The 22,219-nt window shown below is 39.8% G+C and overlaps 1 protein-coding gene and 3 non-coding genes across 4 annotated transcripts; all 4 read left to right on the top strand.

Moving 5' to 3' along the window:
• Window positions 1-11,631: 11,631 nt before the first annotated feature.
• On the top strand, window positions 11,632-14,317 carry RPS12 (ribosomal protein S12). The gene is made up of 6 exons (XM_024758998.1): window positions 11,632-11,740; window positions 11,870-11,920; window positions 12,103-12,219; window positions 13,160-13,262; window positions 13,715-13,816; window positions 14,224-14,317. Exons 2-6 carry the CDS (start codon window positions 11,907-11,909, stop codon window positions 14,284-14,286), a joined length of 399 nt encoding a protein of 132 aa, XP_024614766.1. The 5' UTR covers window positions 11,632-11,740; window positions 11,870-11,906; the 3' UTR covers window positions 14,287-14,317.
• LOC112409190 (small nucleolar RNA SNORD101) lies at window positions 12,444-12,517 on the top strand. Its single transcript, XR_003005120.1, has one exon. It is a non-coding gene; the product is annotated as a small nucleolar RNA SNORD101 (small nucleolar RNA).
• Window positions 13,556-13,632, top strand: LOC112409192 (small nucleolar RNA SNORD100). Its single transcript, XR_003005122.1, has one exon. It is a non-coding gene; the product is annotated as a small nucleolar RNA SNORD100 (small nucleolar RNA).
• Window positions 13,973-14,102, top strand: LOC112409191 (small nucleolar RNA SNORA33). The gene has a single exon (XR_003005121.1). It is a non-coding gene; the product is annotated as a small nucleolar RNA SNORA33 (small nucleolar RNA).
• Window positions 14,318-22,219: the final 7,902 nt, after the last annotated feature.

Below are 22,219 nucleotides of genomic sequence, written 5' to 3'. Positions count from 1 at the left end.
CCAACAGGGAGGGAACCCAGCCCCACCCATCAGCTGACAAGTGGATTAAAGTTTTACTGAGCTCTGCCCACCAGATCAACACACAGCTCTACCCACCACCAGTCCTTCCCATCAGGAAGCTTGCACAAGCCTCTGAGATAGCCTCATCCATCAGAGGGCAGAAAGCAAAAGCAAGAAGAACTATAATTCTGCAGCCTGTGGATCAAAAACCACATTCACAGGAAGACAGACAAGATGAAAAGGCAGAGGACTTTGTATCAGATGAAGGAACAATATAAAAACCCAGAAAAACAACTAAATGAAGTGGAGATATGCAATCTTCCAGAAAAAGAATTCAGAATAATGATAGTGAAGATGATCCAGGACCTCAGAAAAAGAATGGAGGCAAAGATCGAGAAGATGCAAAAAATGTTTAACAAAGACCTAGAAGAATTAAAGAACAAACAAACAGAGATGAACAATACAATAACTGAAATGAAAAATACACTAGAAAGAATCAATAGCAGAATAACTGAGGCAGAAGAATGGATAAGTGATCTGGAAGACAGAACGGTGGAATTCACTGCTGCAGAACAGAATAAAGAAAAAAGAATGAAAAGAAATGAAGACAGCCTAAGAGACCTCTGAGACAACATTAAATGCAACAAGATTTGCATTAGAGGGGTCCCAGAAGGAGAAGAGAGAGAAAAAGGACCACAGAAAATATTTGAAGAGATTATAGTCAAAAACTTCCCTAACATGGGAGAGGAAATAGCCACCTAAGTCCAGGAAGTGCAGAGAGTCCCAGGCAGGATAAACCCAAGGATAAACATGCCCAGACACATAGTAATCAAATTGACAAAAACTAAAGACAAAGAAAAAGTATTAAAAGCAACAAGGGACAAATGACAAATAACATACAAGGGAACTCCCATAAGGTTAACAGCTGATTTCTCAGCAGAAACTCTACAAGCCAGAAGGGAGTGGCATGATATACTTAAAGTGATGAAAGGGAAGAACCTACAACCAAGATTACTCTACCCGGCAAGGATCTCATTCAGATTCGATGGAGAAATCAAAAGCTTTACACAGAAGCAAAAGCTAAGAGAATTCTGCACCACCAAACCACCTCTACAACAAATGCTAAAGGAACTTCTCTAAGTGAGAAACACAAGAGAAGAAAAGGACCTACAAAACAAACCTATAATTATTAAGAAAATGGTTATAGGAACATACATATTGATAATTACCTTAAATGTGAATGGATTAAATGCTGCAACCAAAAGACAGGCTCACTGAAAGGATACAAAAACAAGACCCATATATATGCTGTCTACAAGAGACCCACTTCAGACCTAGGGACACATACAGACTGAAAGTGAGAGGATGGAAAAAGATATTCCATGCAAATGGAAATCAAAAGAAAGCTGGAGTAGCAATACTCATATCAGATAAAATAGACTTTAAAATAAAAAAGGTTACAATTATAAATATATATGCACCCAACATAGGAGCACCTCAATACACAAGGCAAATGCTAACAGCTATAAAAGAGGAAATTGACAGTAACACAATAATAGTGGGGGACTTTAACACCTCACTTACACCAATGGACAGATCATCCAGACAGAAAATTAATAAGGAAACACAAGCTTTAAATGACACAATAGACCAGATAGATTTAATTGATATTTATAAGACATTCCATCCAAAACCAGCACATTACACTTTCTTTTCAAGTGCACATGGAACATTCTCCAGGATAGAACACATCTTGGGTCACAAACAAAGCCTCAGTAAATTTAGGAAAACTGAAATCATATCAAACATCTGTTCTGATCACAACGCTATGTGATTAGAAATCAATTTCAGGGAAAAAAGTGTAAAAAACACAAACATATGGAGGCTAAACAATATGTTACTAAATAACCAAGAGATCACTGAAGAAATCAAAAAGTAAATTAAAAAAGTACCTAGAGACAAATGACAAAGAAAACATGACAATCCAAATAGAAGTAACAACTGACACCACAGAAATACAAAGCATCCAAAGAGACTACTACAAGCAATTCTGTGCCAATAAAATGGACAACCTGGAAGAAATGGACAAATTCTTAGAAAGAGATAACCTTCCAAGACTGAACAAGGAAGAAATAGGGAATATGAACAGACCAATCACAAGTAATGAAATTGAAACTGTGATTAAAAATCTTCCAACAAACAAACACCCAGGACCAGATGGCTTCGTAGGCGAATTCTATCAAACATTTAGAGAAGAGCTAACACCTATCCTTCTCAAACTCTTCCAAAAAATTGCAGAGGAAGGAACACTCCCAAACTCATTCTATGAAGTCACCATCACCCTGATACCAAAACATGAAAAGGATACTACAAAAAAAAAAAAATTACAAATGAATATCACTGAGGAAGATAGATGTAAAAATCCTCAACAAAATACTAGCAGACAGAATCCAACAACACATTAAAAGGATCATACACCATGATCAAGTAGGATTTATCCCAGGGATGCAAGGATTCTTCAATATACGCAAATCAATCAATGTGATACACCATATTAACAAATTGAAGGATAAAAACTATTTGATAATCTCAATAGATGCAGAAAAGCTTTTGAAAAAATTCCACACCCATTTATGATAAAAGCTCTCCAGAAAGTAGGCATAGAGGGGACCTACCTCAATATAATAAAGGCCATATATGACAAACCCACAGCCAACATCATCCTCAATGGAGAAAACCTGAAACCATTTCCACTAAGATCAGGAACAAGACAAGGTTGCCCACTCTCACCACTATTATTCAACATGGTTTTGGAAGGTTTAGACACAGCAATCAGAGAAGAAAAAGAAATAAAAGGAATCCAAATCAGAAAAGAAGAAGTACAGCTCTCACTGTTTGCAGATAACATGATACTACACACTACTCCTAAAGAAGCCAGAAAACTACCAGAGCTAATCAATGAATTTGGTAAAGTTGCAGGATACAAAATTAATGCACAGATATCTCTTGCATTCCTATACACTAATTACAGCCACTATGGAGAACAGTATGGAGGTTCCTTAGAAAACTAAAAACAGAATTACCATATGACCCAGGAATCCCACTCCTGGGCATATGCCCTGAGAAAACCATAATTCAAAAAGACACATGCACCCCAATGTTCACTGCAGCACTATTCACAATAGCCAGGTCATGGAAGCAACCTAAATGTCCATCGACAGATGAATGGATAAAGAAGTTGTGGTACATATATACAATGGAATATTACTCAGCCATAAAACGGAACAAAATTGTGTCATTTGTAGAGACGTGGATGGACCTAGAGACTGTCATACAGAATGAAGTAAGTCAGAAAGAGAAAAACAAATATCGTATATTAACACGTATATGTGGAATGTAGAAAAATGGTACAGGTGAACTGGTTTGCAGCACAGAAATAGAGACACAGATGTAGAGAACAAATGTATGGACACCAAGGGGGGAAAGTGGTAGGATGAATTGGGAGATTGGGATTGACATATATACACTAATATGTATAAAATAGATAACCAGTAAGAACCTGCTGTATAAAAAAATTAAATTAAATTTTAAAAAATTGCACCTCTTCCAAAAAAAAAAAAAAAAAGGGAAAGTCCTGGCCATCTGCTTTCACTGCAAGAGCATGGGTTCAATCTTCAATCCCTAGTCGGGGAACTAAGATCTCACAAGACTTGCGGCCAAATAAATAAATATGCATCTCTTATAGACAGAATATAGTTGATGTTTTAAAAATCCATTCTAATGATCTCTGTCTTTTAATTTGAGCAGATAGTCTATTTACATTTAAGATGAGTATTGACATGGCTGGATTTAAGTCTACTGTTTTATTGTTTTATATCTCCCCATCTGTTTTTTTTTTATTAATTTCTTCTTTCTTTTCTTTTTAGTTAATTGAAAACAAGTTTTGGAATTACATTTTAATTTATCTGTTGTGTTTTTAGGTATGTCTCTTTGAATTATATTTTAGTGTTTGCTTAGGGTTTACAAAACACATTCCTAACGTTTCTGATCTATTTTGAGTTAATATTGTAGCACTTCATGCAAAACATAAGAACCTTACTCCCATATAGGTCCACTTATGCTGTGCCAGCTTCTAATCATTTATATTCTAGTTTTCATAAGCATTATATCTAGAAATGATATAAGTCCATAATAAAATGTTATAATTTTTGCTTTAAATGTTTACATGTTTTTTTAATTAATAAGAAAAATAATGTATCATGAATGATACATTGCAGAGACTCTGGATTCTCTTTTATTCTTTCAAAGAATATTGATTTTTTTTTCTTTTTAAATTTCAGCAGCGGTAATCCACCTTGACTCAAACTTTATAATCTGTTTCCAGTGATGGGAAGTAGCTGAAATCTCTGTGTATTTTCCTTAGCTTTAATTGTGCTGCTTTGAGTTTACCCCATGCATGTGTAGCTTGGGGCCAGTCAAGAGATTTAGCTGGGTCTATACACAGAATATCGGTCTGCTTCTCTCTGGCTCTCTCCTTTCTGGGATTTCCCCCCTGCCCTCCATTTTCAGCAGCTGCGATTGCTCTAAACTCTGTCCTCTGGTTTTCAGGGCAGTAAAACTGAGGACCTCTGACTATTAGTTGTTCCATGTGGCACTGGGGGCTCCCCTCATACTAAAAGCCATAAAAATGGGAATTCAGCCCGTGCCATTCCTTTTCCCCACCCTCCAGTTCTGTCTGCTTTTGGTCAATCTCCAGTATCTTCAGGTAGTTGTTTCTAAAATGTTTAGGCTTACATTTATTATCTGCAAGAGGGTTAGTCTTGCAGAACCACTAGTAATTAATATTTATTGTATTTTATTAAATTAGCTGTGACGGACTGGGTGAAAAATCTTCATTTAGTCAAACAGTTAGTCAGATAGTTTGAGAAGCACTAACTTAAGAGACTTTGTAAAAGTTCCTGTAACCAAGATCCCTGGAACTATCCTGTTTCTACCATTCCCTGAACCTGATTGCTCAGTAAACCCTTTTATTTCCTGAGCCACTTTTTTTTGTTGTTGTTTAATGTTGACCATAGGTTATTCTGTTCCATACATAAGGACTATAATTGATACAATATTATCCAAGTTTTCTATAATGAACATGCTTACTTGTCCTAATATTAAAAAGCAACAGCTGGGACTTCCCTGGTGTCCAGTGGTTAAGACTCTGCCCTTCCACTGCAGGCGGTACAGGTTCAGTTCCTGGTCAGGGAACTAAGATCCCCATGATGCGCTCACGGCCAAAAAAAAGGTACAGCTGTACTTACAAATAAAGAAATCACCTATAACCTGGAGACACAGGAGGGAAGCTGGCATCAGCTACAGCTCAGTGTCTTGTGGCTGAAGTCATATGATATCAGAAAATGACTATGGCAGACCACACAGATGTTCAACATTTACTAAGAGTTAAAATTATTGTTTCAGGGCTTCCCTGGTGGCGCAGTAGTCGACAATATGCCGCCAATGCAGGGGACACGGGTTCGGGCCCTGGTCCGGGAAGATCCCACATGCCACGTAGCAACTAGGCCCGTGAGCCACAACTGCGGAGCCTGTGCGTCTGGAGCCCGTGCTCCGCAACAAGAGAGACTGCGACAGTGAGAGGCCCGCGCACCGCGATGAAAAGTGGCCCCCGCTCGCCGCAACTAGAGAAAGCCCACGCACGGAAACGAAGACCCAACACAACCAAAAATAAATACATAAATTAATTTTAAAAAATATTGTTTCAAAGTGATGACACAGAATATCCAAACCAAAAGAGTGTTTAAAAGCATCTCATTCAATTCTCTACTTCATTTTACAGATGAAGCACTTGAGAGGCAGAGACTAGAAGTGTTTTGACCAGAACTACAGAGTCAGAAAACGGTAGAGAAGTGATTATGGAACTAGGACTTTTTTTTTTTCTTTAATATAGCTCTAGTTTTAAGCACAGCAGTGGTCCTGGCTTCATTTCAATGATTCTGCAATAAGAACTTCGATTGTCAAACACATGTTAGATCATAAGGACCCATTTTTCAAAAAAAAGTTACACAGATAACAGCAGAGCTGGTCTATAGGAAGTAGCATTGGGATCCGGAATCCTGCACACCCAGGTCCTCCTTGTACCCCAAGTGAATAAATTTAATGTTAATTTAGGGTTTTCTCTATTAGCCACTATTTACTTCATTTATAAATTGCCTGTGTTGTTGGTTTATAATTAGTTTATTCATAAACTTTAAGTATTGCCTCTAATTATCTTCCTCGGTACGTTTTGTTCCTACACGTCCCGAATCAGCCCTGTAGTGAGCAGCCATGGTGCCCAGAGAGCTCTGCATAGCATCTGGTAGCAGGAAAAACAAGGGCTGAGGAAACAATGTTAGTAACACTTAAGAACACTTAGGTGAGAATTACACAAAAACCTCAAAATGTATAGGCTTCATACTTGGCAATACAATAAATTAGCCCCATTGTCCCGCACAGCCTTTTTTTTTTCCTTTAATAAACTGGGTTTTCAATGGAAGGCTTTAAATAGTAATTTTCCAAACTACTACTTACAGCCTTTATTAATCTATTCCACTCTTATTCGTCTACTTTATTTTTTATTCTCTTCCCTCTCACCAACTTTCTCCTTTTCCTTTGATTCATCCCTAGATATAATAGGATTCTTTTTTCTTTGGCCCAAACCTTTTTTCAGCTACAACTATTTTTCTTCACTATGTTTAAAACCATATGCTACATAAGCCAAGGCTAGACCTATATGTTCTGGAGCTGCAGCAGGATAATATTTTTGAGTTTTCTCATGTTTCTTAACTTCCATTTCCATCCATTATATTTATTTCTACCCCCAAAGGTAGGAACATTTTAAAAGTTTTCAAATTAAAAGTGGTTTCCTGGGATGCCCAAAGCCTCCAGCTAACTCACGACAGGCACTCATTTATGACAATAGTTGCCAACATGGTTTTATTGTTGGTGTGCCGACTACACAGATGCTTAATCTTATTTCATTCCATGAATTCATTCAGTACATGTTGGTTTAATGACTCCAAAATGTCAGTCACTGTACTAAATGCTAGATGCTTTAGGACAGGAGGAAGGTAATATTAAGAACCTTTCCATATATTCTCATGTGAAGTTCTTTATAAGGTAAGTAACTACTTAACAGGCACAGTGGCAAACACTTTCAACAACTATCTCTTTTTACTCCTCACGATATTCTAGTATTATCACTACTTTACTGATTCGGAAAAATAAGTCATTTGCCAAAGGCCACAGAGAGGGCTGGAATTGGAACTCAGCTCAACTGGACCCCACCACCCCATGATATAAAATCTTTCGTGTGTACTGGTTTAGCTTCTGTTACCAGTGCTGGTCTTTCTTTCTTTCTTTTTTTAAGTTAGTTTTTATAGGAGTATAGTTGCTTTACAATGTTGTGTTAGTTTCAACTGTACAGCAAAATGAATCAGCTGTACATATACATCTATCCCCTCTTTTTTGGATTTCCTTCCCATCTAGGTCACCACAGTGCATTAAGTAGAGTTCCCTGTGTTATACAGTATGTTCTCATTAGTTATCTATTTTAGACATAGTATCAATAGTGTATATATGTCAATCCCAATCTCCCAATTCCTCCCACCCTCCTCTTCCCCCTTAGTATCCATACATTTGTCCTCTACGTCTATGTCTCTATTTCTGCTTTACAAATAAGTTCATCTATAACATTTTTCTAGATTCCACATATATGCATTAATATGCAGTATTTGTTTTTCTCTTTCTGACTTACTTCACTTTGTTTGACACTAAGTCCATCCACATCTCTACAAATGACCCAATCTCATTCCTTTTTATGGCTGAGTAATATTCCATTGTATATACGTACCAATCTTTATCCATTCCTCTGTTGATGGACATTTAGGTTGCTTCCATGACCTGGCTATTGCAAAGAGCGCTGCAGTGAACATTGGGGTGCATGTGTCTTTTTGAATTATGGTTTTCTCAGGGTATATGCCCAATAGTGGGATTGCTGGGTCATATGGTAGTTCTATTTTTAGTTTTTTAAGGAACCTCCATACTGTTTTCCATAGTGCCAGCTCTAGTCTTTCAAGAAAACTTTTTGCAGTTCAACTCAAAGATCTTTCCTATCATTTAATCTGTTCTACATCCCCTTCTTCTTTCACATCTGTCGTGGGTTGAATTGTGTCCCCCCAAAATACAAAGCTTAAAGTCCCAACCTCAGCACCCCATATCAAGACCTTATTTGGAAATAGAATTGTTCTAGATGTAATTAATTAAGATGAGGTCATACTGGCATAGGGTGAGCCCCTAATCTAGTATAATGGTATCCTTATAAAAAGGAAAAAATTTGGACACAGAGACAGATATGTACACAGGGAGAACATCATGTGAAGATTGGAGTTACACTGCTACAAGCCAAGGAACACCAAGTTTGCTGGCAAACCTCAGAAAATAAAGAGGAATGCATGGAACAGATTCCCCCTCATGGCCTTATAAGTAACCAATGCTGCAGATACCTTAATTTCAAACTTCCTGCCTTCAAAACCGTGAGAGGATAACTTTGTTGTTTACGCTACCAGTTTGTGATACTTTGTTCCGGCAGCCCTAGCTAACTTATACATCTACACTTGGATGATTCAGAAACCCAAATTTCTACTGCTCTCTCTTTTTCTAACACTCCAATATTCCCTTTCTCCAACTGCGTGACTTTTTAGCACAATAAGGTAGAACCAGTCATACCGTTGCCAAATGTAAGGTGCAAAGAGTTATCTTTGAAATCTATGATCTCCCTCCCACAGTTGGGCAATCATCCAAATGGCTGAAGGGTTAGAAGCATGATCTTTGAAGTCAATTGGGCTCAAATATCAGTTTCCACATTTACTGGCTGTATGATCTTGGGCAACTCTCTGAGTTTCTTTCCCTGTTAAAGGGGGCTAACACCACACTACCACATGGAATTTCAGTGATTAAGGGAGAAAATATATGATAATAATTTAGCACATAAACTGGCATGTAGAAAGTACTAAACAAAATTACTCATTATCATTATTGTTTCTAAAATAAACTTTAGAATTTATTTTTCATGTGTATTTCAGATACACATTTGTGTACATTATGTAAGTTTTTTTTGATTATGTATGTAATCATTACGTAAGTAATATTATGATCTGCTGGTATGAGAGCGACTCTACCTATTATGTTCTATTTGGTTTGCCTTTCACCTTTGGCAATATCTAAAATGGAGAGGGTGTGACCTTAAAATAGTGAAGTAGGAGAATCTATATTAGAGAATCCTTGAATCATTAGAGTGCCCTTTAACTTTATCCCTGAGATTAGAACCAGTTATATGACTAGGACATCAAAACAAAAATGCAGCTCCAGTTCTAAGAAGGGAAGTTTCAAACTGATAGAAAAAGCATTTATTAAGGTGAAATATTAAGGCCCATGATACCTGAGTCTAAAAGGTATTTAATCATTTTTCCCCTATATACATACGTTATTTGGCAATGATTATTTTCCCATGTCTTTACCAAATTCCGTGCCCCCTCCTTAAGATTTTTTTGGGGGTGGGTGGGTTAGAAATCTACTAATATGCTTAGCATGTTAACTTTTATTAACTTTAGATGAAAAATTTGCTGAAACACTATCACATTTCCTTTCAAAGATACACGTTAAGGTAAAAAAGACAAGGGGGTATCCATGCCTTTGGCCTTACTCTTTTCTTCACTTAGAATAATTTCTTTCCTTCTACCCTTCCTGTTTGAAATCCTTTCTCTTTTTTCTGTTTCTTTTTTTTTTAGACAGTTTCTAACGCTGCCACAGTCTAAAGGCCTTCTCTTACCTTCCCACTTTGTACATCCCCTGAGGCCTTTAGGTATCCTCATCTTTGGCTCAAATCTTAATCCCACCACAAACATGAGAGCAGCAGAAATAAACATTCTCATCTTCATAAACTCTGCAGTATTTTTTTAAATTAATTTATTTATTATCTTCGGCTGCGTTGGGTCTTTGTTGCTGCGCATGGGCTTTCTCTAGTTGCGGCAAGTGGGGACTACTCTTCGTTGTTGTGGTGTGCGGGCTTCTCATTGTGGTGGCTTCTCTTGTTGTGGAGCACGGGCTCTAGGTGCCTGGGCTTCATTAGTTGTGGCACGCAGGCTCAGTAGTTGTGGCTCATGGGCTGTAGAGCACAGGCTCAGTAGTTGTGGCGCACGGGCTTAGTTGCTCCGCGGCATGTGGGATCTTCCCGGACCAGGGCTCGAACCCGTGTCCCCTGCATTGGCAGGGGGATTCTTAACCACTGTGCCACCAGGGAAGCCCCTGCAGTATTTTTTTTTTTTAAAGCAAAAGTTCAATAGTTAAATGAATAAGTAAAGTGAACAACTTTTTAGGATGAGTCATGGATGGAAAGAAGCAGTTTCAACACTTTTAAAATGAAAACTTAATAGTTAAAAATGAAAGATATTAATTTATTAAAATTCCAGTATATCACTATTCTGGCTAACTCTACCTCACACTCTTACCACGTTACACATTTTTGCCTTCTTCACAGCACTCAAGAATCTAACGCTATCTGTTTGCTCTTGGCTGCTCACTGTATGCACAGTGCTGGCACCTATGAACTGCTTAATTGCTGTCTTGGCGACTTGTCAGAAGAGGAAGACACAACACTAGAAAAAGGACGGTACTGATTACATTTGGCTGTATTTCATGTATTTGCGTTGCAAGTGCTGGTAGGGGAATGGCCAATGAATGCAAAATTCAGAATGCTGCTTCCCGGGAAAATCAGAGTTAAAACTGACTTCTCAGATTGCACTAACTCCGTCAGTCCTGGAAGGCGAAATTAACGCCGGATTTCTCAAAGACTACGTTTTCATCTCTGTATTTCCAGACCCTGTCCCTACGTATGGTACATTGCAGGTGTTTCAATGCACCTGTTAAATCCCGATTTGGACGGGGTTACGAATCCAGGGGACAATTTAGTGTTAAAAAGAAAAAGAAAAAGAAAACAAACAAACAAACCTTCTTTTAGAACGAACTATATTAGGAAACCGTAACCAACCACCGGGCTGGCCAGAGGTTCCACTTAACTAACAGTCGCCGGGAAAGTGGAATTTGCGATGCGCTCAGAAGTAGCGAGCTTTCGTTTCATGAAAACAGACAGACGCGCGCGCGGGCTAAGACCACCCACAGAATGAAAAATTCATGAACATTCAGAATGACTTAAAATTGAAGGGAGAGAGTGTGCAGCTCAGGGAGGCCCAGTTGGTGGGGTCGATAGGAAATTACAATTATAGTGTCAGAAGGGGTTAAAACTGGTGTCCGACAGAGCCTGGGCTCCGCGGGACTTACAAGATCGCGCAGACAGGAGAGCTTGGCCCTTCTCGCGCTCCGTAGGACGAGTTCTCTGGGCCTCCGCGGGCCCCGGCTGGGAATGACGTTGGGAGGCTGCCCGCGTTAGTGCCTGTTGTGCGGTCCAATGACTGCCGAACAGAGTCGTGACCGGTCCTGCTAGAAGGCTAGCAGGACCCCTGTCTCAGAGCCACCTCAATCCGGAAACAGAAATTCTCGAGACCGGCACTGCCAGAGCCAGCTCTTGCACGGAAGGGAGTGCACATGCGCCTAGGGGTCCTGGGAAACCCTTAAATACCGTCTTGAGGTTACGTTCGTTCTCTTTCCCTGCCGCCGCGGAACCGCGCGGAGGCCGAGGCGCGGGGTGAGTGGAGGGAAGCGAGGGTGGTGTTTACGAAGCGTGGCTCGCTGTTTTTTGTCTGGAATTGACGATGAATAGTTGCACTTAAATTGAATCTATTTATCAACCCCTTTTTTGCTTTTTGTGTTGTAGTGCATTCAAGATTCGGCTCCACCCGTAACCCACCGCCATGGCCGAGGAAGGGTGAGCCCAGGGCCCGGGGTGGTGGTGCGGCCCAGGCATGGGCTTCGAGCCGGTAGTGCGGGGCTCTGGGTCGGCCGTGGCGCCTTAAAGCGCGTCTGACCTACCTCGCTGATGACTGCTAAGTGCAAGGCGTTAGGTGGTGTGCGGGAACTTATTAATAGCTTAATTTGTTTATTTTTCAGCATTGCTGCTGGAGGTGTAATGGACGTTAATACTGCTCTGCAAGAGGTGCTGAAGACCGCCCTCATCCACGATGGCCTAGCACGTGGAATTCGCGAAGCTGCCAAAGCCTTAGACAAGTACGTGTATCAGTCTCAATACGGTGGGGTGTTGGAACCGGAACAAAACTGCAGCCGAGGGAAGAAAGCGTGAAGTTCATGGTGTTAGCACAGAGGTTCTGAATGGCATCCGTTCTACAGGAAACCTAGGAAAAGGTATCAGAACTCAGGTCTCTAATGACCCACCTAAGGCGTGTGGGTTTGGAATGGGGATGAGCACTTGATTCCTAAAGTGAAACTACAGTGTTTGAATGATGACTTAAAATTGTCGGATACCCCTTCACTCCTTTTATGAGTGAAAACTAATAGTCTGACAAACCTGTAGCTTTTGGGGCTAATTTCACTGTTATTTAGGGGATAGGTGGGAACTTTTATTTAGTACTTCTGCAAATTAAAACCATTATAATCAAGTGGCAGAAACATCTGGTTTTGGTATGAACTTTGTATAGTAGCTGTGGAGACCAATGTGGGTGTGGGATAACTAAATTTACTCAGTGAGGTCTCTGGGTGGGTAACATTGGTAAAACAGCTGTTAACTATTAGAGCTGAACTTAAATGTCGTGAAAGGGTTATTAGGTAAATTTAAGTCTATTCAATTTGGTGTAGGTTGGCCAGTTGAATCCAGTGAAGACAGCACTTGTTGGAAAGTTCCTGATACGAGTCTACTATTTGTACCTTGAAAACACTGCAATATTAAGGGTCTGGGCTAGTAACAGGTAACAACTTAGTAAACTAGTTCCTATATATAACATTGGAAGTTTTAAGAGTTACTGAAGACAGGGTGATTCTGTAGATGAAGTTAAGGAACATATGCCTGGTGGTAGCTACGTCAAACTAAAGTTGTATTCTTCAGTGGCTGCTTATGTTTTGCCAGTGTAGCCAGTGCAAAGATAACTCTTCTAAAGCACAGTAGTGGATTTAGATCTGAATTTTAACATCTACTGTTGGATTTGCATTTCAGGCGCCAAGCCCATCTCTGTGTGCTTGCATCCAACTGTGATGAGCCTATGTATGTCAAGCTGGTGGAGGCCCTTTGTGCTGAGCACCAAATCAACCTGATTAAGGTAAGTTTCTCATTGAATTTGGTTTTTCTGAAAGCGAAAGTAGCTTAATGGAAATTGGGCCAGTTAGGGACATGTGTCCACATAAATGCTATCCATAGTGATTTTTGTCATACCAGAGCAAATTTTGTAACGAGCTCTTTGTTTTCTGCAGCTGTGAAAAGCGTCACAAATTTGGCATTGTTGGATACGATAAAACTAGTTCTAGAGACATTTTTATTCCTGCAGAATTAAATGCTAATTTTATGTTGGTACAGAACAAAAGACAGGTAGGGTGTTGATAGGGGGGTCTTGGTGCTGTGCATGATGACAACTGGCTCCCTCTACTGAACTGATATGAGGAAACTGCCATGTCACCCTCTCTGACTACAGCTACCTTCATATAACGTACTGTGTTACCAATAGCATTAAAGTCTTGGAGTGTGGTGATCTTTGTTTTTATTCCCCCCTGATAGGTTGATGACAACAAGAAACTAGGGGAATGGGTAGGCCTCTGTAAAATTGACAGAGAGGGGAAACCCCGTAAAGTGGTTGGCTGCAGCTGTGTGGTGGTTAAGGTAAGTCGGTACCGGTGTGCGGGGTGAAGGCTGTGCTGGGTAGACGCGCTTCACTGTGAGTTAAGTCAAGAATCTCTTCGAAGCAAAAAATGCGTAATCCTCAGCAAACTTAGAAAAAGCTTTCTGCCTTGCAGAAAAGGGAAATAAGACATAGTTAAGCCAGCCAATGAATCTGCTTACCTGAATGTGTTTCTGCAGAAATTTAGAAAATGCTGGCAATAGGAAAGCCGTGTTACGAGCCTTAAAGACATTGAAGTCTTTAAGGTCCCTGAAAATGGCTACAAGACATTTTAATGGTGGGAAGCATTTTCACGAGGCGTGCTGATTTTTTTAAAAGCTTCATTATAACTAGTGCTAACAATTTAGTTGAGTTTCTAAATTAGTAAAATCACATATGTTTTTTTTAGGACTATGGCAAAGAGTCTCAGGCCAAGGATGTCATCGAGGAGTACTTCAAATGCAAGAAATGATCAAATAAAAAAACTAGGCTCTTGTTCCTTATCTCTGGTTTTTTATTTGGGGCAGTAAAGTAAGGTCCCTGTTAATGAAGAACAAAAGATATTCATTGCAAAATAACTGGAAGCATGCTCTCTGTCGCCTGGTTCTAACTGAAAGCCTTTTCTCCCAACCAGTAAGTAACTTCAGTGTTGGCAAGTAGAAGAGCCCAAGTGAAGATAGGCTTACAGTGAGGTATTGGTGACAGGGTTTCTTGGGTGTGGACATTTATCACGACTATGACCATCCTAGGACCAAGAGAAATGGGTTGAGGCTAGTCAAGTGTGGGTGTCAATAACTTAAAATCCTAAAGCTGGATTGGATTTAGGCTGTGGGACACTAGAAGGTACATGAAGTCCAGGTGCGCTTAATGCACATGCCCGTTAGGGAAGGTCAAGAGTGTCTTATTTACCTAAATATTAGCCACAGAAACAAGATGTGTTTCTATGTATTTCTAGTCCCTCTAAAAATAGTAGGGAGAAGTAATGGTGACCCATGTACTTCAAGCCTGGATCAAGTTGGGTTTGTTTGTGTGAGTACGAAATGTTGAACCAGGTAGGACTAATGGAAGTCTTAAAATTGGAATCCCTCGTAAATTGCCAACTGGGGGTACTTTTGAGTTTCTCTCCCCTGGTTTGCTTGTCCTACTATACAGTTATAGGGCACATGTGAAGGGAAAATGAATTTAGTTTGCTTTTAATTGTGATTTCTTTATATCACTGTCTGCTTAACATTTTGAGTCCCTATGCTGTATTTGGTGCTCTTTGAGTCTGTTGATGCAGTGGAAAAACCATAGTTTTGTTTGATCCTTTATGGGAAATTGTGTAATTCAGGCTAGGGAAAACTATTGGATTACAGCAAAGTGCATTTTCATATTCACCCCTCTTTGAAATTAGTGCTGGGAAGACTTTTTGAAGCTAATCCGTTTGCTGAATGTTAACTCTGATTTGGGATTACATCAGCATTGGTTTTTCGATATTTCCATATCTGCTGTCAGCTGAGCTACAAAACACACTTAAAGAAATATTCTACCCTTGACCTTATCTTACTGTAGATACTACCTGGCTAAGTCCATTGTTGAAAATTAACTTTCAGTGTGTTTTCTGGCTTCTGTCTGCTAGAATGTTATGGTCACCAAGACACTTACGGTCAAACTAGCTTCTTGATGACCTTTTTCTTTTGCCCTCTTCCTGACTTCTTAGAAAATTTTATTTGTGGTCTACTTTGGCCTTTGCCATGCTGTACCTCAGTCCCTTGTTTCTCCCTCTGCCCACCCCTTCTATTGTAATAGTTCCAGAGGTCAGGCTGGTCCTGTTCACTTCTCTGAGGCCAGCCTGGGACAGTTTGCACTTCGTTTGTCTTTTATCAGCACTACACTAATGGTGCACACTAGACAGCACCCTGTGAAAACCTTCAAGTTTGGTGTGCCTCAGTGATTTTATCGTCCCCTTAAGGTCGGTGCTTTTTGTGAGAGGAAGGGGAAGAGCTGTTGACCTGCTAATGTATGCCAAGCTCTGCACCAAGTTTTAACATTTTTTTGTGTTACTTCCTGTCGATTTCCCAAGCCAGAGCCCTCGGATGTCCTCTGCCCCACCTCTGCCTTTTATAGCCTGTAGACTCCAGGTGGCAATGGCCCCAGTTTTTCATCCGCACTGCTCAGTTGCCGTGAAGTGATAATCCTTTTTCTCATGACTAAATCTATTAGGTCTTTCTGCCTTTGCCTGAAGTACCTTTCTTTTTTGTCTACCTGGCAGTCTTCAAAACCCAGCTCAAAGGAACATAGCTTTAGCCTTGAAATTGTGACTTGTCTATAGCTTCTATGGGATTCATGAGGGAGGCCATCCATGCAAAGGTGCCAGGGCAGAAGCAGATGTCTTCATTCTCTTACTGGGGAAAATAATAGTTTGAGGGCATCCCTCGTGAGACTCCCCTTTCACTGGGTTGCAAGGAAACCTCCAAGCCAAATCCATTTTCTTTGTTCTTAACTCTTATACTTAAAAAATTTTTGCCTGGTCCTGATTTTATTAAAATTTCTATTACGTGTATTTTTGGTAAACCACTTTAAATTCTTTTAAAAATAATCAGGACATCCATAGAAAAATTGTAAAAAGGCTGTATTAGGTAGGTGTCCATTAAAAACAAGAATTTGTCTATCTTAAACTGGGTTGTTGAGGCAATGAAAACATAGGCAGAGGTGTTATGAACCCTAGAAATGGGGAAACATCTGTCTTACTGAAGACTAGCCCTTGAAATGGAGCTTGAATTTCTTTTTTCTTTATGGATGAGAGTGCAAAAAGTTGGGCTCAAGGAATATGTTAAGCACAGGCAAGCTTTGTGTCTTCCTGCCCTCTTCATAGAGGAGGAAGGAGAGGATATTTAACCAAGGAGGGGAAGTAAGATCACAGTCTTCATTCCAGGCTGAGGGTGGGGCAGGGTGATGGCTCAGTGGGGTAGGGCATTGTCCTCCCAGCTGGGGTCCTCATAAAGCCCAGTCCACAAGGCAATATGGCATTTGCAGGAGTAATTTCTAGCAAGAGCAATGGAGGCATCATGGCTGGGCTATGCAGGTACCCAAGAGATGCCACCAGGCTTCCCCAGCCTCCTAGAGAGAAACTTGGATGAAGTCTGACTCGTTGCCGGTGGCCAGGTGCTGGGGGCAGAGGGGGATGGTCACAGTCAAAATTGAAGAATAATTGTACAGAGGGTGATCAGGTATTTAGGGCTTGGGCTACATAAATATTAACACATCAGTATTCAGAAGGATTGGTGGTACTGGTGCTCCCCAGGCAGAAATCAGTCCTTTTTAAACAACAGTGGCTTACACTTCAAATGGCATAAGCACACCTAAATTAAAACTTTATCATACCACAAGTGAGATGTCTCAGCCAGTTTTTTTACCCAAAACATAACAGGGCCGAGTCCGCTGTTTAAAGTTGCATTACAACCTGGCTTTTGCTTGAAAAGGTTAGAAATGAGGGAGTTGGGTGACCCTAGGAATTATTAAGACCTGCACTAAAGGGGCAATCTTTTAAGCTCTCTTAGTTCGTATGAAACATGCCTTAAGAGTGTTGTTTCTTGACATTTCTTTTGCCCCTTGTTCACTGGCCACTTTCATCACCGCATTCCTAATTTGTTTTCAGTGGCAAATTGGCTTTGGGAACGGGATAAACAAGAGTAGGGAAGTGCTTTTATAGGTAGAAGCTGAGTCTCGGGTTTCCTCTTTGGGAACTAAACTCAGTTATGAAACGTGAAGGTGGAGACTGGTGGTTATTTTGTGGCCCTACCAACCCGGGAGGTTCTGTTAACCTTTCATTTTCTGATAAAGGGTGAGAAAAATTATAAAGCATCAATTTAGTTAACCCATTCATTGACCAGTTACAAGTGAAAGAATGGTTATAGCTATAAGTATGCTTACTACAGAACTCGGTAGGACTTGGTTGAAGGAGGGGAACAATTACGTAAAATGTGATACATCTACATAATGGAGTATTATGGTGCCGTAAAAATGGACAGAATGGAAGGTTATTTGTCAGTGTATTAAAGCAATAGTTAAAACATACAGTAAGACCACATTTTGTTAAAAAAAAAAGCACATGCTTTCAGAGAAAAGAGGTTGGAAGGATATACATTCAGGTTTTTTAATGGTTACTTCTGGAAAGGTGGGTATTTTGGTTTTCCTTTTTTTTCTTTAATATGTATTGCTTTTGTAGTAAGAAAACATTCTTAATTAAAGAAATGAAAGAATCGAACAAGATAGTCTTAGGATTAATTTTAAGTAGCATTAATATAAAACTAAAAATTTTTGTATGTTTTGTGAACATGTGAATTTACTTGTCTAGTAAAATAGCACTTGGATACGACAGGGCAGCTTTAAGAGAGAGTTCAGACCTACCCAGCAGAGGGCAGTAAGAAGCTAGTGTCAGAGGGACCCATCAGTAAAAGAAGTGGAGATAAGCACAGACTATACAGCAGGCTCCCCTTAGGAAAAGATTCTCCTCCCACTCCTTGAAAATTGTTGGGCTTTAGTTTACTATTTCTCGTTGCTCTTGCTCTTTGTCTTGATATTGTAGAATCCACACTCCCCAGCTGGTGAGGTCAATTCAACTTGTGCTTTGGGAGGTTGTCAGTAGAGGTGACTAGTTATTTTATATACAGTTAAGAAAGAGAGACTACATATTCCTAGAGGAAAAGGTTTTGCTCTGTGATAGTGGACTGTATGTTCTTGTTAGGCCCCTTTCTCTTCCACTAAATGAGAATTTGTCTGAAGCTACCTGAAGACTAAAAGGTTTCAGAGCAAGCCTGTTCTGGAAAAATGGGCATAATTTGGAGAGCATCAAGGCAACAGCCATACTCTGGAGATTATAATCCACAGTATAACTCCATGGAAGCACTGACTTTGTCCTGTGCTGTAATCTCTGGTGCCTAGAGTAGTGCTTGGTGTAATAGGTACTCTCATTATCTGTTGGATGAATAGATTTGACCTGCCTATTTGTTTAGTCATTTAATTTGTGGGTTTCCTTCTCGGGCTTAAACTCCCCCGCCTCTTTTGACACTTTAATTTCTCATGTTCCTTTTTTTCTGGCAACAAAAGTGAATCTCAAGCTGGGCCTCTTCTAAACTAGAATGGTGCCAAGTTGTCTCAACTTCCCATCCCTCCAGCTCTACTCTAGGGAGCAGGGTAGAGAAACGTATCCTATCACAATATGGGGTACACAGCTCTAAGTCTGAAAATTTAAAAGCCAGTATGAGGCTTGGGAACAGTAAAAAGCAAGTGAATTCAGGGAAACTTTTTACACTGCAGTAAATTTCTTTCTGAAGCTTGTTTATTGAGACATGCCAACAGCACAGTATTGTATGAGTGATAGGAACTAAACCTTACACAAATGTAGTATTTGGCTTTTTATTTTTCCTTCTTTCAACTCAACTGCTCCCAACTAAAATTTACAAACAGATAAAAAATCCTGTTTGTACCTGGTTGGCTTGTTAGAGAAATATGGGGTAAAAGACCTGTGATATTTCACAGTGCTGCCACCAGGTTAAAAGGAGCAAAATGCACATAAATACGAGAACCGTAAGGGGAAAATCGAGTATTGACATACAGAATGCTGCAAATTAAACATTCTGTCTTTTCTTAGATTTGATGCTTGCATATACTTGGTGAGTTCTGGGGTTCAGCAGATGTTTTGCTAAATAGGTGCATGTTGTGTCTTGCTGGGAGGTATTTACCCACACATACGTCATAAAGTGTTGCAGTTACACCAATTTTAGGAGGGAGTACATGTATAATTTTTAAGCAGAAATAAAACCTTTTCTATCCCCACCCACAAGCTAGGGTTTTGAAATTAAATTATCCAATTCAAAATTTTATATTCCAATTTTCTGTCATGTAAAGAGAAATTTAATTTTCAAGTAAACATGAGAATGGTAATGTGGATGATATTAACAAGCATAAGCAAAGTTCAGAGCCCTACGTGGAGAGGAAACAGTTTATGTGAAATGTTTTACATTTTAAAGTAACTTACCAAGGCATAAATATACTTATTACCTTTATTGTTGCCTAGTGTCCTGTGAAGTGAGGCTCATTCGAAGTGTCACAGGTTGCGTTGCTGCCATGTGGAGTCTTGGGTAATAGACTGCAGGGCAGATGGAGGTTTAGCTAACATTTCAGTTCCTTTTGGGTGGTAGTAAAAATAAAGCAGGTAAGAAATGAGCTGCTCTTCAAAGAAACTTCTGTGTTTTGGTAAAACTGCTGAGGGTGTTTCTCCCGTCAGAGCCGTATAACAGAGCGCAGCAGATTCCTTCAATGAAGCAGAAACCTGCCTGCCTGATAAATCCCAGGACCGTCCAGGGCATAATGACCATTTGCAAGTAAGAGTACAGATTATTTGTGGGAAGTGAAGGCAACATTTTAAAAGCAAGCTGTATTTCTGAGGGGTGGGGGAGAGGAGTGGGGAGGAGGAGAGGGAGACAGGGAGAGAGAAGGAAGGAGGGAGATGGGAGGGGAGGGGAGGGGAGGGAGGGAGAGAAGACGTGTTCAGTTGCCTATAAACTAGTACAAAGGATTGATTTATTCTACACATTATTTTCTTCAGTTAAAAAAGAAAATGTGAACATTCACCTTTGATTTTGGAAGGTGAGCATTCACTTAACATTATAAATCAGTCGAAAATAAGTATAATTGAGTTGAATATTAGCTGACCAGTTATCTTTTATTGCATTGGGTAGAACCCCAGTAGTTATTTTCTTTGGTGTCTCAACTGAAATGTTATATTAATCAAGTGAAAGTGCTCGTAATCATTGCCAGTCCCCAGATTTGTACTTGTGTGTTGAAATTTTTTCTCAGCAGCAAAGTAAAATATTTTACCCTACCTATACAGTTTAACTCTTATCTTCCTAGTAAGGCATTCACATTTAGAAATTAACAGCCAGTTTGGATAAGAGATGCAAACTCTTATTTAAGGGAGAATATATATTTAATAAGATTTATATTGCTTTATGTAGAGTAGAAAATAACCAAAGCAAAATCTCCCCAACATATAAACAATATGTAACAAACAAAACCCCTATGTAGCGTTGAGTGGAAGAGCATGTAAACTGTTCCTTTAACCCTATAATTCTGATTTCTTGATTTCTGCTTTGATACTTTGATAATGAAAGGTAAACCGTTGTGCAAAGAAATACAGCTATTTCTTTTAACATTTTGCTCTCCTATGCGATTCCCAAACTGCTTCATGTTTTTGGTTTTGTTTTTGCCCGCACCACGGGGCATGGAGAGCTTCCCTGACCAGGGGTCGAACCCACGCCCCTGTCCTTCAACGTGCTTCATGTTTTTTGTTTTCTGTTTTTTTTTTCTTAAATTAATTTTTGGCTGCGTTGGGTCTTTATTGCTGTACACGGGCTTTCTCGTTGCAGTGAGTGTGGGCTTCTCATTGTGGTGGCTTCTGTTGCAGAGCGCGGGCTCTAGGCGCGTGGGCTTCAGTAATTGTGGCTTGCAGGCTCTAGAGTACAAGTTCAGTAGTTGTGGCGCACGGGCTTAGTTGCTCCATGGCATGTGGGATCTTCCCGGACCAGGGCTCGAACCTGTGTCCCCTGCATTGGCAGGTGTATTCTTAATCACTGTGCTGCCAGGGAAGCCCAACCTGCTTCATGTTTGATTTTAGTCCTTGGAAGAGGCCCTACCAGGAAGGGGCTCTTAATGTAATTCTGGGCTCTGTGTAAAAAAAAAAGTATGTTTCTATAATATCTACATGATTACTTCTCAAACTTAGTTTATTGCTAAATGATACAAAATTTAGGGAATTAAAACGATTACAGTCTTCTACTTAATAACACAAGTGATATTCTTTAATACTGTCATCTAAAGTAATCATTAATCATGATTGTGGTAAATTACTTTCTAGAGTTAGTAGTATCATTACTAGTTGTGTTATTTTCTAGAAGTAACTGTGGCCTGACCAAAATGTGGCTTTGCTACTTTCTTGCTGTGTTTCTGGAGATGCTCTCTCTTACTCAGACAGAATTGGGCTGGGAGTTTAGGCCTGAAGTGATGAGTCTCCCATTGCAGACTCTGCTTGCAGTTACAATCTGAACTTTTCAGTTGGAAGGACCTGAAAAATGATCTCATTTGGTTCCCTCATTTTCCCGCTGAGAAGACAGAGCCTCTACACCCCAGGATATGCTCCAAGTAGACTTGGACATGTGGGTAAACTGATTATAGGATTTGTCATTTTGTTGAAGATTAAAATATTCTATATTTAATATATGTGGAAGGAATATACTTTGTAAATTGATATGGGTGTATTGGTGAAGAATATCAGGGATGAGAACTTAAACGTACTATGAGTCCAGAAACACTTTTTTTTTTTTTTTTTGCGTTACGCGGGCCTCTCACAGCCGCGGCCCCTCCCG

This window comes from Neophocaena asiaeorientalis, unplaced genomic scaffold (assembly GCF_003031525.2).
Source record: "Neophocaena asiaeorientalis asiaeorientalis breed wild unplaced genomic scaffold, Neophocaena_asiaeorientalis_V1.1 scaffold5, whole genome shotgun sequence".
NCBI lineage: Eukaryota > Metazoa > Chordata > Mammalia > Artiodactyla > Phocoenidae > Neophocaena > Neophocaena asiaeorientalis.
This window is presented reverse-complemented; position numbering and strand designations above follow the sequence as displayed.